Source organism: Schistocerca piceifrons, chromosome 5, assembly GCF_021461385.2.
Source record: "Schistocerca piceifrons isolate TAMUIC-IGC-003096 chromosome 5, iqSchPice1.1, whole genome shotgun sequence".
NCBI lineage: Eukaryota > Metazoa > Arthropoda > Insecta > Orthoptera > Acrididae > Schistocerca > Schistocerca piceifrons.
The window spans coordinates 552,405,985-552,424,574 of record NC_060142.1 but is presented as its reverse complement, the minus strand read 5'-3'; the positions used below and the strand labels follow the sequence as shown (position 1 = coordinate 552,424,574).

Genomic DNA, 18,590 nt, shown 5'->3' with positions numbered 1-18,590 from the left:
CATGCCTTCCTATTCTTCATCTCCTCCAATGCCTTTTCTACTTCTGCTTCCAAGATGGTGAATCCCTTTCCATCTTCCTGCACATATTGCTCCTCTTCAACTTTAATTTCACTTTGTATTTCATTCAATATATTCTTGCCATCAGTTCAAAACCTCCTGTGGTTCTTCTGCTAGAGTACCATTTGCTCTTTCTATTTCCATGTTACTCCTCTTTCTTTTACATTCAAAAACTATCTCACTAAGCCAGTCTATACATCATTTCATCTTCCCCTCTTTCTCCATTTTCTCTATTTCATCGCATTTCTGTTTCATCCATTTTTCCTTGCTTCTTCAGTTTCTCTTCTTAATTCATTATTCAGTTTCCTGTACCTCTTTTTGCCTTCTTCAGTTTCTACGTTTTTCCACATTTTTTCCACTTTCTTCGCTCTTCCATCTTTTTCAACATGTTTCCTGTTATCCATTCTTTCCTGGTACTTTGGGATACTCTAATTCCTAGTACTTCTTTGGTAGAGTCCATAGGTCCTATCCTCATTTTTATCCATTTGTCATTAACAATTTCAGCAACACTACCTCTTCCCCTTTTTTCCATAAATCTGCTTTCCAAATCTCATGCCTTTCCTACCTCTTTGAGTCTTTCTATGTTTAGTCTTTCTTTTGCTTTACCTCTCCAGACTTTTTTTCAACTTCACTTGTATTTCTCCCACTACTAGGTTGTGGTTTGAGTTTGTATCTGCTCCTGGATAAGCTTTGGCAGTATTCAAACAGTTCCTAAAACTTTTTTACATCAGGATGTAGTCCAGCTTGTATCTTTCCCTATTCAAATTTGATATCCATGTGCAACATCTCCTTTTGTGGTGTTCAAATGATGTTACCCACTGCTAATGAATTTTCTTTACAGAAACTAATTAGTCATTCACCTCTCTCATTTCTTATTCCTAAACCAAATTCCAGTATTATTTTTGATCAGATACAGGACATTTCGAAAATAATGCACAAAAGTCCAGTGCAAAGGAGCAAAATACTGGAAGCAGTAGAATTACTGTCAGTATAGGCTTAATATTAATTTAGTTTCACACAGTCTGCCATACAGTTTAATAGCACTATTGCATATAAAATTTGATTGTAAATGTAAATTCAGATGTCTCACATTCTGCATTGAAAATGATGGTACAGACTCGCTGGTCCTTAGTAGTGCTTGTTAGTGGTATGTGTTTCCTCTAGAAGTATATTTTCATTAAGGATCAGATCGTAGAAGCCCATATAATGTAGACAAACAAATGTGGTTTTTATCATTGTCAAAGCTATTGCTGTTTCTAACTTGAATCTGCTTATTCATCTGTCCAAAATGCTTTAATTACTGAAAACAATTTTTCAATAGATGTATTAGAACCTATAGCAGCCAGTAAAAATTCAACCAAACTTCTAATATGTTTTTAGCACACCTGCTCATTGTGAAAATTGCCTGCAATTTTTCATTGATGTTAACATTTCATATTCCAGTCCAGCACTTTACCTTCTCAGTATATACTGTGTGGTTATTATTAAACTTTCCCTATTTAATGTGTTATAATGCAGAAACTAATTACAGGACAAGTACCAAACTTGGTAGCATTAATGTCCAGAGTATGGGGTGCATGATTTCCATGCATCACAGCACCACTGACCAGTTCCAACTATGGCCACCACGTGCTGTGATCATTCATCGTGATTCGTAGTCTCACACACCTGAGCAGTTGCAGTGCACTTGTTGGACAAAAGGAGCAGGTCATTATTGGTATTACCAAAACAACAGTAATGCTGCAGCTGTACTTCAAGAATATCGCAGGCTGAAAGGATTACAGAAGTGTCCTTTTTCTCCACCTGCCGTGCGGATCATGATGAAGTAATTCAAATCAGCTGGGTGTCACTCCGGGAAGAGGCTGATGATCAGTTGCACCACAAGTGGTTCATGAAATCGCTATTGCTATGGCAGACAACGCTGTGTGCAATACCCGATCGTCAGACAGTGCGCGTGATGTGTCATAATAGGTGAACATCCCTCGGTCCACTATGTGTGTTCGAAGCCATTCTCAAATGGTATCTGTATAAGATCCATATTGTACAGCAGTTTGCACCACAGTACACACAATGACATGTTGACTTCACTCTCCACTTTCTCACAAGGATTGAAGTTGACAAGGGCTGGCCCTGGACCATTCTATGGACAGACAAAGCTCATTTTCCTCTGACAGATGAGGTGAACACACAGAATTGCCGAGTGTTGGCATCTTCACCTTCAGTCAGTGTGCATGAAGTTCCTCTGTATGGTGAGTGTGTCACCATAAGGTGTGGCTTCATGGCTACATTGGTCATTGGCCCATTCTTTTTTGAACAGGTTGGCACTCAAGGACCAGCATTACTGCAATATGCTTCGCCAGCATGTCATACCCACCCTACAGGAGAGAGACGCATTGAACTTGACAGTTTTCATGCAAGATGGGGCCCTACCGCACATCACTCACGAAGTTCACCTGCTTCTCTGAAAGAAATTTGGAAACAATTCCTATATCAGCCGATCATTTCCAAATGCTTGGCGGACTCGATCACCTGATCTCACTTCCTGTGATTTCTGGTTGTGGGGCTACCTGAAGGACAGGGTTTGCTAGGGGAACATTCACACACATGCTGATCTGAAGTGCAACATATCAAGAGAGATAGCGTGCATACCTACGGACATGCTTCAGTCTGCTACGAAGAATGCATTCCTGTGCTTTCAGACTCTTCTAGACACTGATGGGTGCCATATTGAGCCCATTTTGTATCAGTAATGGTACTGGTATGATGTACCATAGCAGCACATTAACAGTGTTCCATTTGAATTGATTCTGCATTATTTATCTTCCCCATCCTTGACAATATGCTACCAAGTTTGGTCCCCGTGTGGTAATTAATTTCCATGTTGTTGTTGTTGTTGTTGTTGTGGTCTTCAGTCCAGAGACTGGTTTGATGCAGCTCTCCATGCTGCTCTATCCTGTGCAAGCTTCTCCATCTCCCAGTACATACTGCGACCTACATCCTTCTGATCTGTTTAATGTATTCATCTCTTGGTCTCCCTCTATGATTTTTACCCTCCAATACTAAATTGGTGATCCCTTGATGCCTCAGAATATGCCCTACCAACCGATTTGTTCTTCTAGTCAAGTTGTGCCACAAATTTCTCTTCTCCCCAATTATATTCAATACCTCCTCATTATGTGATCTACCCACTACACATTTCAAAAGCTTCTATTCTCTTCTTGTTCAAACTATTTACTGTCCACATTTCACTTCCATACAAATACTTTCAGAAATGACTTCCTGACACTTAAATTTATACTCGATGTTAACAAATTTGTCTTCTTCAGAAACTCTTTCCTTGCCACTGCCAGTCTACATTTTATATCCTCTCTACTTCGACCATCATCAGTTATTTTGTTCCCCAAATAGCAAAACTTGCTTACTACTTTAAGTGTCTCATTTCCTAATCTAATTCCCGCAGCATCACCCGATTTAATCTGACTACATTTCATTATCCTCATTTTTCTTTTGTTGATGTTCATCTTATATCCTCCTTTCAAGACACTGTCCATTCGGTTCAGCTGCTCTTCCAAGTCCTTTGCTGTCTCTGACAGAATTACAATGTCATTGGTTAACCTCAAAGTTTTTATTTCTTCTCCATGGATTTTAATTCTTACTTCAAATTTTTCTTTTGTTTCCTTTACTGCTTGCTCAATATACAGATTGAATAACATTGGGGAGAGGCTACAACCCTGTCTCACTCCCTTCCCAATCACTGTTCACTTTCATGCCCCTTGACTCTTGTAACTGCCACCTGGTTTCTGTACAAATTGTAAATACCCTTTTGCTCCCTGTATTTGACCCCTGCCACCTTCAGAATACGAAAGAGAGTATTCCAGTCATCATTGTCAAAAGCTTTCTCTGTCTACAAATGCTAGAAATGTAGGTTTGCTTTTCCGTAATCTATTTTCTAAGATATGTCGTAGGGTCAGTATTGCCTCACGTGTTCCAACATTTCTACGGAATCCAAACTGATCTTCCCCAAGGTCAGCTTCTACCAGTTTTTCCATTCGTCTGTAAAGAATTCGTGTTAGTATTTTGCAGCTGTGATTATCAAACTGATAGTTCGGTAATTTTCACGTCTGTCAACACCTGCTTTCTTTGGGATTATTGGAGTTGTTATATTCTTCTTGAAGTCTGAGAGTATTTCACCCGTCTCATACATCTTGCTCACTAGATGGTAGATTTTTGTTAGGCCTGGCTCTCCCAAGGCTGTCAGTAGTTTTAATGGAATGTTGTCTACTCGCGGGGCCTTGCTTCGACTTAGGCCTTTCAGTGCTCTGTCAAACTCTTCGCGCAGTACCATATCTCTCATTTCATCTTCACCTACATCCTCTTCCATTTCCGTAATTTGTCTCCAAGAACATCGCCCTTGTACAGACCCTCTATATACTCCTTCCACCTTTCTGCTTTCCCTTCGTTGCTTAGAACTGGGTTTCCATCAAAACTCTTGATATTCATGCAAGTGGTTCTCTTTTCTCCAAAGGTCTCTCTAACTTTCCTGTAGGCAGTATCTATCTTAACCCTAGTGATATGCGCCTCTACATCCTTACATTTGTCCTCTAGCCATCCCTGCTTAGCTATTTTGCACATCCTGTCAATCTCATTTTTGAGACGTTTGTATCCCTTTTTGCCTGCTTCATTTGCTGCATTTTTATATTTTCTCCTTTCACAATTAAATTCAGTATCTTTTCTGTTACCCAAGGATTTCTGTTTGCCCTCATCTTTTTACCTACTTGATACTCTGCTTCCTTCACTATTTCATCCCTCAAAGCTACCCATTCTTCTTCTACTGTATTTCTTTCCCCTTGTCAATCGTTCCGTAATGCTTTCCCTGAAACTCTGTACAACCTCTGGTTTTTTCAGTTCACCCAAAGTCCCATCTCCTCAAATCCCCACCTTTTTGCAGTTTCTTCAGTTTTAATCTACAGTTCATAACCAACAGATTGTGGTCAGAGTCCACATCTGCCCTTGGAAATCTCTTATAATTTAAAACCTGGTTCCTGAATCTCTGTCTTACCATTATATAATCTATCTGACACCTTCCAGTATCTCCAGGCTTCTTTCATTTATACAACCTTCTTTCTTGATTCTAGAACCAAGTGTGAGCTATGATTAATTTATGCTCTGTGCAGAATTTTACCAGACGGCTTCCTCTTTCATGCCTTACTCCCATTCCATATTCACCTACTATGTTTCCTTCTCTTCCTTTTCCTACTATTGAGTTCCAGACACCCATGACTATTAAATTTTCGTCTCCCTTCATTATCTGAATAATTTCTTTTATCTCATACATTTCATCAATTTCTTCATCATCTCCAGAGCTAGTTGGCATATAAACTTTTTACTACTGTGGTTGGCGTGTGCTTGGTACCATGTTATTATGTGTTAAATAGAGAAAAGGTAATTATAACCACCATGTACTTACACAACAGTTCCCATCAGATAGTTTTCCTCATTCATTGTGATGTACAGGATATCAGATTTTATAAAACTATACAATTCTTTAAGAACTGATGGGTTTATTTAGGGCAATTCATTCTATTGGCTGAAGAGGTTAAAGAAATGGTTCACACCATTCATGAATATATCCACTTTGGACAGTATTATACACAGTATGAGCAGAGCATCATATTCATATTATCTTATGTTTTCTCTTTTCGTGCCGTTTAAAATGAACATTGTTTTCACATTTCTTTTTCATTCCTCCATAATTGATATTTGTGTTGTCTTCCATAATTGCTACTACCTTTTTCTTAAGATTGATGTTTTCCAAGAAATATCAAGTCAGGTGCTGTGCACTTTCATCATCAAACTTTACCAGCTCTAGTACTTACTCTCTGATGCCTCTATCTGTGCAGTAGAACCTATCCACCAGAGGAAATGGCTTGAAGTCCATGCGGGTGGAAGAATCTATCATCATTGTAATAAACTTGCTTCTTTCTGTTCCTTCATTATTTGTTCCATAATAAAAAGCAGTCGTATTCTTGATAGTTGATTTGGTTTTTGTCTACGAGCATGAGAGCTTCTTGTTGAACAGTGATGTAATTATTGTCAATGATGAGATTCATGGACTTGAAACTCTGATTGTGTGTTACTGTTTGGTATGCAAATGTGGCTTCTTGCACCGAAAGTCACTTTCCCTGTCTGAAACTAGCATCACTGGTAGGTAATTTGTAGGGAGCAGAAAAATTTGCATTTTGTGATAAATGCAAAATAGATGCAAATCCTGTCTCAGAATGCAAAAATGCAAAATTAATTAGTAGATTATATTCCATAGGGGATTTTATTCAGAGGAACTATTTTATCTGAGATAGTTTGAAATAGCTTTATTTTATGCTTATTAACATCAAAAATGTTACCAATTTTCAGTTGCTAGCATTTTACATCATCTGGCAAAGTCCAGTTTGGGAAGCAATTGTACACAAGAACCTATTGGAAAAATAAAAAGTGCAAAAATGCCATGATGTATCGATGAGCTCAATTCTCTGGTGCCATGCCCATTATGGGTGACTGAATGATCTGTTAATAGTAAGATACAAGTTGTGTAATGCTGCGTAGTACTCAGCTGTGGGACCTAGCACCTAACATTTTGTCACAAAGACAAGTTTGTTTTGTTTGGTAGCTCAAGTTCAATTTTTGGTGTGATGCCGACACTTTTAACATGATAAGTTAGGTGGCAAATGTTTTGAACAGTTCCTGCATTGAATACCACCTGACCTACATTGTTAACAATATTCTGCCAACCTCAATGCTTTGTATTGTGCGTTGCTCATTGTTTTCATTTCTGACTCTGAAATGAGTGAAGTGACTATTCCTGGCTCATCACTGATTTCAATTATGACCCTTGCAGCACCATGAGAGATCGGTGATCCCTGTGACATTGTGTCAGTTACAGTTTTGCAGAACACGGGTGTAGGCTAAGGCCCTGCGAGAAGGAGGTGGGGGCATCTTTCCTTGCACCATTTGTCTCCCCAGTGGTGGTCAAAATTCTGTTCGTTTATGCTCGCTACCGGCAGCCACCATATAGGGTCTGCACAGTGCGCTGTAGTGATTGGGAAACAAAATATGTCATGTTTCTCGACTGCCCCAAAATTCTTCCCCCAAAGTTCAAATTAGAGTTGCTTTCAGCTCTACTTATGTGCTTCATGTCTTGTCAGTTCTGTCTATAGCATAGTCAGATATGGGTCACAAAGCAGTGAGTGCCCACAAAAGGTGGAAATTAATATTCTGCAGATTTTTTAATCATCAAATGGGCAGGAAAAGACAAATAATGCTGAGAAACAACTTAAATCACAGATGGGTTCAGTTCACCAGTGGGAAAATGCTGCTGATTTTGAACAGAACAATATTATATTTGTTGAATACTTAAAAACAGCCAAACAAAGAAAACAAAGACCATTTCGGAAAAAAAGATGTTGAAGTTTTTCTGAAGGCAAACATTCCAGTCAAAAAGCTCCAAATCAGCACTGTTTTTAACAGTCAGTTCAAAGGACTAGGGCGTTCTTTGTCTTCACTCACATAGTGTGACAACCCTTTAAAATTCTGCATCTAATCATTGACAAACAAAAAGGTACATGTGAATTTTGACAAAAATAAATGCAAATTTTACCAAAAATAGATGCTACATTTTTTGGTCCCTAGTAATTACTAATTTTTGACCTAGAAGAGTTAACCTGAGAGACAGCTGTATGTTTGTTGGACTTCATGTGAGTCACTATGTTGGTGCCACCTCCATGCCCAATGCTGAATTTTGCACTGCAGCATTCTTACCATATCCATTAATTTGCAGCACCTTACCATTTAGTTTGCACTTGCATTTTTTTTCTGAAGGAAATGCTGCATTATATCGAATTTGATAACCAATACCATTTAATTTTTTCATGCGAATGAAGCTTAAGGCCATCAATCTAAAACTTCAGGTGAACAAAGCATTGTCAGGATAGGTGATTAGTTTTGAAAGAAGAACAAAGTGACACTACAAGACAAAAATTTGGGCCATTTCACTGTCTCCAAAAAGGGACATTTGGTTAAAAATCAACACTGACCCATATCAATTCGGATGAATGGGAACCTTGAGCATGTGTGCGTATCCTATGCAGAATGACCCAGGACTTGACAACCTCCCCTTTTTGTAATTTGTTGGAACCGCACTACGACCTCAGCATCACTTTGCTTAACTGTGGTCAGATTTTTCAGCTTTTTTTTGGTATTGGTGAATCCACATGCTAATGTTACCTCTTTCTCTTGGGTCATAGTGATGTATCCAGCCACTGTGTTTGCTGTTAATGCAACTAAAGAAGTCATTTGGTTTGTTTTGACACAGCTGCAACATTTCCACTGCTGCCTTAGTTCAGCCTTCTTTTTGAATGAGTATGAGCAGTCATGAAACTCAGCTTGCAGTGACCTTTGCCATGTTCAAAATGTCAAGCAGAATGTTGATTACTGATCTGTGACTGATTTTCACTTTTTTCACCGTTGTCTCAATTGGAATATGCCATTCTTTGAGCAGCAGGCCTCCATTTTTCTCTCAGTTACTGATTCTTCACTGGGATATGGTCTGCCTCTTCCTTCTTTGCCTATGTCCTTTAATACGGTATGTGGTCATCCAAGGGCCATCAGGCCTGGTGATCCAATGAAAAAGTGCATGCCTGGAAACTGAGAGATCATTGAGTCAATTACTGGATGAACCACGGAGATTTTTCAGCTTGCCTTTAACCTAACTTTCATCTGTCAGTGATGTGAAGATTCACCGAGAACAACATTTTGTTCTACCTACATTAAACTGAAGTCGATTACTGGACTAGGTTAGGGATATGCAGGTCTCCAATGTGTCGACCAATTGAAAGACTTGCATCAGGTCGTTGAGTCTCAGTCTCACAAAATTATCACCAACACCGCCCAATAGCTACAACAGAAATGACACGCTAACATCACAATTAGACATTACTGGACACAAAACCTGTAAATAGTTTTGGGGTCCAGTTGGATAACAAGTTAAAATTAAGTCAATACATATGTGAACTACGTCCATAGAAGCACTCTCATTATGCTGCCCTAAACTCCTTGTTGTCTAGTGCAGCTGTGCATCTAAAGCACATATAGTGTTCATTGAGTATAAGTAAGCAGTAGGAATATTGTTTAAAGTAGATAGCTATACATCTTTTCAAGGATCTTGGAATTCTTACATTCACATCCCAGTACATCTACTTTGTAATGGATTTTATTCCTCATAATAAATGTCAGTTTCAGCTGAACTGTGGTGTATACAGTCCCAACAAGACTCAAAAACAATTTTCGTATAGACTTTTCCTTCTTGTCCAGAATTAAGGGTGGAGTTGGACTCTGATGGAAAAGTACTGACAAGGCTTCCGTTTAGTATAATGCAAGAAATTGGTAATCTCAAACAGTTCAAAAGAAAATTAAAAACTTTCCCCCTTAGCTACTCTTTCTACAAAGTATCTGAGTATCTGAACGTGAGGATTGAAAAGTTCGGCTAGCTACATGGCAAGCAGCAATGTTTGCTGAAGAAAAAGTGGCATGGCAAGTAGTGACATACTGTAAATAGGACTCACTATTTATGGTTGTACGTCAGTAAAAGTTTTCTTTAAAAAACACCAGTCTAATTAAGTAAATTTAAGCTAGTAATAGGAGATAAATAGCATTAATTTGGTACGGCTTGTGAGGTATCAGCATTCTTCAAAGGAACAGGTTTCTTTATGGTCTGTTTAATTACATTTAGTGGGCATATACAGGAATAGGATTAAGCCGTATATTGGTAGTTTATTGTTAACACAGTTTACAGATTTTTAGTGTTGTGTTACAGTGCACCAAGATTGCTGCAGGTTCTATTTCTGGATGGGATCAATGGATTTCAAGATTGGTGTGTGTGTGTGTGTGTGTGTGTGTGTGTGTGTGTGTGTGTTAGAGAGAGAGAGAGAGAGAGAGAGAGGGAGGAGGGGTGTTGATCCATTTTGCTTTGAATGTAAGTAGTTTTGTTCTTACTATACTTGTTCACTAATCGTAAGATATGTCCTGTTTCTAGGCAGAGACAGAGAAACAACAACTGACACAAAACCTAAAGGACTCACAAGCCCATGTTGAGAAGAGAGATGGAGAGCTCAAAGCCTTTGTAGCAAGACTTGTACAACTTGCAGCACATGTGGATTCATTGCAGCATCTAAGACAGAAGGCTGAAGATCAATTTGGCATCAATGTTCAGGTCCGGCTTCTAGTGAAACACACAACCTCTTTCTTTCAGCTAAAATTTACTTTTGTATTTTTATTCTGGAAATGAACACAATGTAGCAGGGAATATATACCCTGTTAAAACCAGGAAATCCAGGAAAACCCTTTAATTTTTTATCTGGGAGACAACCGGGAAAAACCTAGAAATTTTTCAGAATTTCAGGTATTTTCCATTGTTTTAGTTTTGACATCTTTGTTGTTTTACTGGTAAGAAGTTACTTTAGCCCGCTACTGCAGAATATTACTGCAGCAATGAAACATAAACAAGAGAAAAATACCGTACTCAATTGTCTGCTGACAGCAAAATGTGTGAAAGGGTTTAGGATGAAGACTGCAATATTTCGTAACAACAAAGTGTTTTTGACGAGAGTGGAATCACAACTGTTTCAATTTAGATTTGTTTGAGCAGTTGCCAGTGGCCTCGTGCACATGCACAGAGCTTAAGTTGCATATGAGCAGCGCTTTCTCCCACGTCTTACTTGAAACGTGGCTGTTGGATTTATGAGCAGTAGCTGCAAGCAGCCAGATGGTACCCAGCTCAGGCTGCCAGACTCACGTATGCGCAAAGCAGTCAGAGTTGTAGTGGGGAGTAGTCTTCACGTGACCTGTTTTTATGTTTTGTGATTTTGCTGTTCTCTCTTCATTTACAGCTCTCACATCAAATGAAAACAAGGCAGATTTCTGTGGCTGCAAGCTATCAAATGAATTAAAGCATATTCACAAATTTATGAAAGACTAAAATATGTTATTAGTTTCAGTTTCCTGATTTTATTTCATTTCCATGTTATTGGCAGTAATTGCATTGGTTTGCTAAATGAATTAAGCTTTTATTAATGTTATCCCCAAAGGCAGTCAATTTATTTGAAATGAAGTGTTTCATTCCATACTGTCAGCTGGTTTCAACTGTTCGCAGTATTTCAAGTACACATTTTCATCTTCTGGCACATATGGCATTATGCCGTAATAAAGAACTGAACATGAGATAATACAGTAATGGTCCTCCAAGAAAATTGGCTTTCGGAAAACCTCACTTAAAAGCTTTTGCAGAATTTTACATATCTGCCTTCCATGAAGCACAATGTTTGTGGATCATGAGACATGTTTCAACACTTGTCTACTACCTCCTCTGGGCTTGACGTTATTTCTTAATTTGTGTTGTTTGTATCTTAAATTTACATAACACCACTCTTCAGGTAATTATGGACTGGCAGCACACAATGTTTTATCATTGTAACTCGTCAGAAGGCTTTGTATTTACTCTTGGAGTAGAATATAAACTCACAATTATGTAGTTTCCTGGTTTCACAAGTAACTTATCAATTTTTATACAGTTCAAAAAAAATTATGAAAAGCTTGTTGTCCTTAGTTCACATGTATATGAACAACAGTTTTTTGCAAGAAATTTGTATTCCTTCTTACTAGCTTTTTGTGGTGAGCTGTGTGGGTGTGAACATGATTGGAAATGCTACTTAACAGTAGTGCACAGCAAAAAAAAAAAACCACACACACACACACACACACACACACACACACACACCACTTTGTTAAAGTTGCCACATCACAAAATATTAGGATACTTTGATTTGTAGAGCCTAGTTTTGAAATGGGAATGTTGTGCCAAGGACTGAATCCTAATTTTTTATTCATTATTGGGACAGGATATAACAAAACGGTTGCCCTAAGTATAATAATTCTGTATGTTCCAAACAACATGGTGCACAGTGTTATGTGATGCCCAACTACACATGAAATTCTAAACAGTAATGCTACGGAGGGTGTATGAGCAGAACAAACACCAAGCATGGGCCTCCTATATCATCTTCGCTGTGCATCACCAATAATGCCTTCCTTCTTGCACTCTGAGGCAACTGCTCAAACAACCCTATTTCTAACAGGCTGTGAGAAAATATTGTGTATGGTGACTTGAGGAGTGTTACTTTCAAAGTAAATTTCCTTTTATGCAAGATGATTTATGGTATGTGTTAGAACGCTGGATGACTTTCTTAAATCACAGAGCATTCAACTCTCATTCAAAACTTAACATTTTGAGGACCAGCCAATTAGGAAAATTTTGGGCCCAGAAGACAGGCATGTATGTCGTCTTTTAAAAGTTTACTGGGACATGTGCACAAAAAAAGGGACCAATATTATATACGAAAGCTCAGCTTTCCTCGTAGCTACACTCTATGTGTTTATGCTCTGAATATCTACTGTCACTGACTGGCATGTGACGTGAGCTGTGATGTGGTTGAGAAAAGCACTTCGCAATCTTGACCTCAGTGCTTCAGAAACTGATGTGCTGTATTTGGTGGAATTCATATTTGTACTTTCATAATAAGAAAATATGTAGTGTACATGTTGCTGTGTATCAAAGATCTTTCTAAAACACAATTTTTTGCTGTGTTTTGTTTCCTAAAGTGTTGGAAAGTTCTATGCTAGTGTATAAAACCTTTACCATTCAAAGGATTGATAAGTTTACAGCTCCAAGAGAAAGTATATTGTCTCTTGACACAGAAAAACTGTATTTTTACCTGGAGAAAGTGTATTTTTAACAGTGAAAAATACTGGAATTTTTTTCTTGTCTGAGTATACGCTCTGTAATTTCCACTTACAAAAATTTCTACTCACATATTACATTGCAGTTATCAGTTCTGTAAACAGAGTTTGCTTTATATTCATGTGAAAACGGGGTTTACATTTACCGTGTGATGTTTCTTGCAGTTAACAGATGCAACTTTCATTATAGTGTATGAGATAGTTCTTTAGTTTGTAACTGTTATTGTGTTTTTATGCTTAGTATGCTAGTCAATCCATTATCACTATCAGTCACATGACGCATGCACTGTTTAAGTGTTCGTGTAACTTTCATGAATGGCATGATTTTGTTTGTTTCCGTAAGTTTGTCAGTACATGCTACACTCCTGAGTAACAGATAGTCTGAAGCGGTTTTCATTATTGCACTGTCACTGTCTCAGTAGCTGAATTCCTTGAAATCCTTCAGCCACATCTTGTGCCACAAAGAGGTTTACTTTGCTCTTGACCACAGTTTTGCAGTGGCTGTTCATCCTGATGGACAAATAGTTGGTAGTCATAACAATATAAAAAGCTGTGCAATGAGATTACAGCTGAGCTAGTAGATGACATGGCTGCCTTCACAAGCAGCCCGGCCACCTGTTACACACACACACACACACACACACACACACACACACACACACACACACACCGATCCCTCAATCCCTCATGCACACATGACTGTCAACTCCAGTATTCGGGCCAGAATGCAACTATCATTTGGAATGCAATCATCAGTCTGGAGAGATGCTGGGAAGAGGAAGGGAGAGGGAGAGTAGTGTACTGGTGGCAAGAGGAATGAACACTGTCAGGTGGAGTGTGCAGCAACAAGACTGCTAAGAGGCACAGCATCAGGGGGTTGTGGGGCACGGGGGTAGGGAAGAAAGGAGCAAGAAAGGATAGGAGTGGGGAAAGACAGGTGGATGCATTGGCAGAGGATTACAAATAAGCAGGGTGGGAGATGAAAATGGGAGGAGATAATACGACAGGGGGTGGAACCTGTTGGGTGGAGGGTGCAGGACAGTATGTTACCATCGGTTGAGGCCTGGATAATTATGGGGCCAAGAATGTGTTGTGAGGATAATTCCCACTTGCACAGTTCAGAAAAGCTGGTGGTGGAGGGAAGGATCCAGATGGCTCAGACAGTATCCAGATGGCTCGGACATTTCCCAAAATGTTGAACATTGGACATTGCAGCCAAGTAATTTTGGTTCATATTTTGTGGAGAAAAACTAAATGATGAATATTTACTGTATCATTTGAGTTTCTTCATAAATTTCTGACCTTAGAACTGTCTGATTCTGTCTTAGGAAATGGAGTGTTGTACCTTCAATACATACATACATACATACATACATACATACATAAAGACCAACAATCCACTGCAAAAATAGCTTTTGTGAATGATTTAAAAGGCTGAAATCAAATTAAGTTGAAAGGCGATAGTATGTATATTGCAACATAGTAACTTTACTTTTAGGCTGTCTCACAATGTACGTGTTTGGTGTATTATGGAACAAAGTAGCATGTCACCCAGTGTGTCTGTTAGGAAATCCAAAACAGAGATGTTTTTAGCTGTTCCAGTGTTTTTTAAAAAACACACAATATTTCTTTAGAGTGGTGGGTCACTGTCAGCTGTAAAAATAGCAGCCACATCAGTTTGCACTGCATCATCATAACACCAGAGGTCTAAATTTTAATTAACTGTAATAACCATACAACTTTATGTACTTTTCCACTCTTGTGCAGGAATCTTTCATTGCAGCGAAAGAACACACAAAAGAATAGGCATGTTCTTATTCAGTAACAGTTTAATGCATTACATTGTTATCAGTATTGCTTGAGTGATTTGATTGTTCATTCAGTCTATAGTGAAAAGCAGTGTCAATACCATTAAGATGTAACTGTGGATGACATGGCAAGTGACCATATGTTGAAATCTTTGGAGCCAGCCTGTGATAAAAATATCAAGTATCTTAAAGTGATGCACTGCATCTAACACTGTATCTGAAATTTTGGCCTCAGAACTGACCGTAGCAAATGCTGCATTGTAACTGTGAATGTTATTGAAATCATTATTTGAAGTGTGTCCTTGATAAAGTGCATTGAAAAATAAATTTAGTGTTAATGCCGGCAGATCTACTTTTCCCGCAAAACGAGACAGTTGCATTATCTTTATGAATATCCACATTCCTATTACTTTCTCTACACAAAAATGGTGTCTGCCTAGCTTGGCATTTTTCATTCCAACCCATTAGCATTCTCCTTCTAGACATAGCCTAAAACAAATATTGTTCCTGTACAATAAGGGAATAAGTTGTAGTCGTTCAAAATGAAAAAATTAAAAATTAGGAACTTGCTTCGTATTTTCTGGTAATGGCAGCAAATGACCACAAAGTTACTCTTACAGAAAAGTCAGCAAAGTAACAATACCAATTTAAAACATTGTTTACAGAATTCATTACTAAGACAGCACTTCAGATTTGATGATCACATACTGGAGATTTCAATGCATGATAGAGAGGGTACATCAGAGTTATGAATTTGAAAGCTTGTACTTCCTATCATCACTTGTAATGGCTATGTACACATGTGACTCTTTCTTTGTGCACATTTATGGCAAAGTACTTTTAAGTAATTAATATGAAAAATTGGTACTTCAAATTTTCATGTTCACATATTACTATTATGATGTTCTCAGTAGCATTGTTGCTGGTTCACATAACACTTGTTACAAATTGTGTGAGAGGAGCTAGATTAGGAGACATGTGAGACACTCAAATATAACTCTAGAATAGGTGTACTTGAAAACAAATTAAATTAAAATTTGAACTTAACATTACCTATTTACGTTTGGAAATTAAGAAGTTTACTAGTGCATCGAGTTGTTTCATAAATAATTCAAAATTACCATAAGGAGCCTTGTATGTTGTAACTTTTATTATTAATTTTCCATGAAATTCTGTTTCTGCAGTACAAACAAATACACTGATTAGCCAAAGTCTTATGATTACTACCCACTGTGACATTGAATGCCATCTGATGGAATTTAGGGCATTTGATGCGGCAACAAATGTGTGTAAGTGGAGCAGACACTGACAGGGATCACTCTTGTGAAAATATGTGCCGTAAATGGGGAAATCCATTGAAATAAGTGGCTTTGACAAAGGTCATTGAAATAAGTGGATTTGAGAAGAACAGAGTATTATTACGCAGAGCCTGTGAATTAGTATCTCAAAAATGGTGAAGCTGGTCGAATGTTCTTGTGCTACTGTCGTGAGCTTCTACAGAAAGAGGTGGAAGGACAGTGAAACTACCACAAGCCGCCATATGTTTCGACGTACACGACTCTTCAGAGAATGTGGGGATCAGAGGTTTGTCTGCTCCGTAAAGTAGGATAGATGGTGACAGATGATGGAATCTCTGCTGAAAGAGCACAATGCTGGTGCACGCACAAGTGTTTCAGAGCACACCAGTCATCATACATTGTTGAACATGTAGCTCTGCAGCAGAACACACCTACATTTTCACTTGTTGACCCAATGACATTGTCAGTTAAGAATGCAGTGGATACGGGACCATCCGGATTGGACCATTGTCATTGGAAATGTGTCACCTCTTTGGGTGAATCACATTCTTGCAGCATTAGGTTGATGGTCATCTCCACAAACTCTGTCATTGAGGCAAACAGCAGTGTGAAATGTGCAGTGCACAACTTACGCAGGATGGTGGGAGCAGTATTATGCTATGGGAGGCATTCTGCTGCACTTGCATGGTACCTATGGTAGTAATCAAAGACATGCTGACAGCAGAGAACCACCTGCATTCCTTCGTGCTTGATGTGTTCCCTGACAGTGATGTCATCTTTCAGCAGTATAAATGTCCATGTCTCAGAGCCAGGACCATGATATAGTGGTTTGAGGAGCAAGATAGTGAACCCATGTTGATGTCTTGATGACCAAATTTGCCTGATGTAAATAATATGGAACCCATCTGGGTTGTTATCAGGCACCATCACTGCATACGCAAATCAGCGGCCCATTACTTAAGCGAAATACATGACCTGTGCATAGACATCTAATGCCACATACCTCCATGAACCTGCGGAGAAACTGCTGGATCCCTGACACACAGAATCAATTATGTATTTCATTCCAAAGATGTACAAACACACTATGAAGCAGGTGGTCATAACATTTTTCACATCAGTGTATTAGCATAATCCATTCTTCCTTACCCTATAAAATTGTATTTTTAATACTGTTTTAGGTTACAGTAGCTGAAGATTAATATTAAGTTCATCAACATTGGAAAATTTTGTGTCTCATTGTAGTGTTGTATTGATGTTCTCAGGATTCAGCAATTGACAAGTTGGTACTGATTGTTAATCAGTATCAGCAGTGGTTTTTATTAGCTTCCCATGAAATTGAACAGTTGCGCAGTGATTTGCAAGAGCTGGAGAAGGGTCTAAATTGCAGTGATGCTACACTGCAACTTAGAACAGAAGTTACGAATCTCAAAAATAAGGTAATTGTTCTGTCATATTCTGTGACTATGGCTTCTTCATCTCTGCATAACCTATGTCTATTTGTAGTTGCTTATTGTATACAAGCTTTGGTCTCCTTCTAACTTCTTAACTCCCTCCCACCCCTCTTCCCTCCAAACCAACGCATTGTACCTTGGTCGGTCGGTGTGGCTGTGCGGTTCTAGGCGCTTCAGTCTGGAACCGCGAGACCGCTACGGTCGCAGGTTCGAATCCTGCCTTGGGCATGGATGTGTGGGATGTTCTTAGGTTAGTTAGGTTTAAGTAGTTCTAAGCTCTAGGGGACTGATGACCTCAGATGTTAAGTCCCATAGTGCTCAGAGCCATTTTTATTGTACCTTGATAACTCAGGATTTGTTATATCAACCTATTCCTTCTTTTAGTCAAGATACACCATAAATTGTTTCCTACCCATTTCAGTACCCCATTTCAGTTACCCAATCTACCAGTGTAAACTCCAGTAACTTCAAAAAGTCTCTTATTGTCTATATTGCTGGAGCACTCTTCTTGGTATTGTCAATCAGCCATTTGTATTCTCTCTGTTTTGAACATCATAGAATCTCATTTCCTAATTTAATTTCTTCAGTATCACCTCATTTAATTCAACTACATGTATCGTACTGTAAGGGACAAACAACAGCATGGCCACAATGAACCAAACTTTATTCTTCTTCCACATACAAGTGAACAACAGTTCAGAATGTAGGCACAAACTTAAAAAAGATCTGGTTACTGAAACAAGCAGTTTCTGACCATGAGTATGAACAAAGTATGAGAGCATATAAAGATGGGGACTCTGATAGATGGCGCAAAGATGTTGTGCTGTATGTACAAGTCATGTGGCCCACAGTAGATAGCCTCTGGTGGCCGGCCCACGCAGATGCCATTGGCGGAATATTTGAAGAGTAACGTGCCAGCGACCTGGTGCTGCGACGCATATCCAAGTATTACGTACAGGGTTATAGCACCCCTCTGCTCATGGAGGAAGGATGCTCAGCTGATATGGGCATTGGGGCAGTTGTTGAAACACCCATGGCCTCTGCGGCGGATGCCGCAGGTGATGACATCAGTGGCGGAAGGAGATTTCGGGCCAGAACCAGTGCACAGGGGTGGAAGGGGTGCGGCCGTG

The 18,590-nt window shown here is 38.9% G+C and overlaps 1 protein-coding gene across 1 annotated transcript in view; it reads left to right on the top strand.

The window, feature by feature from the left end:
* Window positions 1-18,590, top strand: part of LOC124797925 (protein bicaudal D) — a 115,604-nt gene that overhangs the window by 16,182 nt on the left and 80,832 nt on the right. The window contains exons 7-8 of the mRNA XM_047261057.1: window positions 10,142-10,318; window positions 17,272-17,445. Coding sequence (XP_047117013.1) covers window positions 10,142-10,318; window positions 17,272-17,445 — 351 coding nt within the window. The remainder of the gene's footprint in view (window positions 1-10,141; window positions 10,319-17,271; window positions 17,446-18,590) is intronic.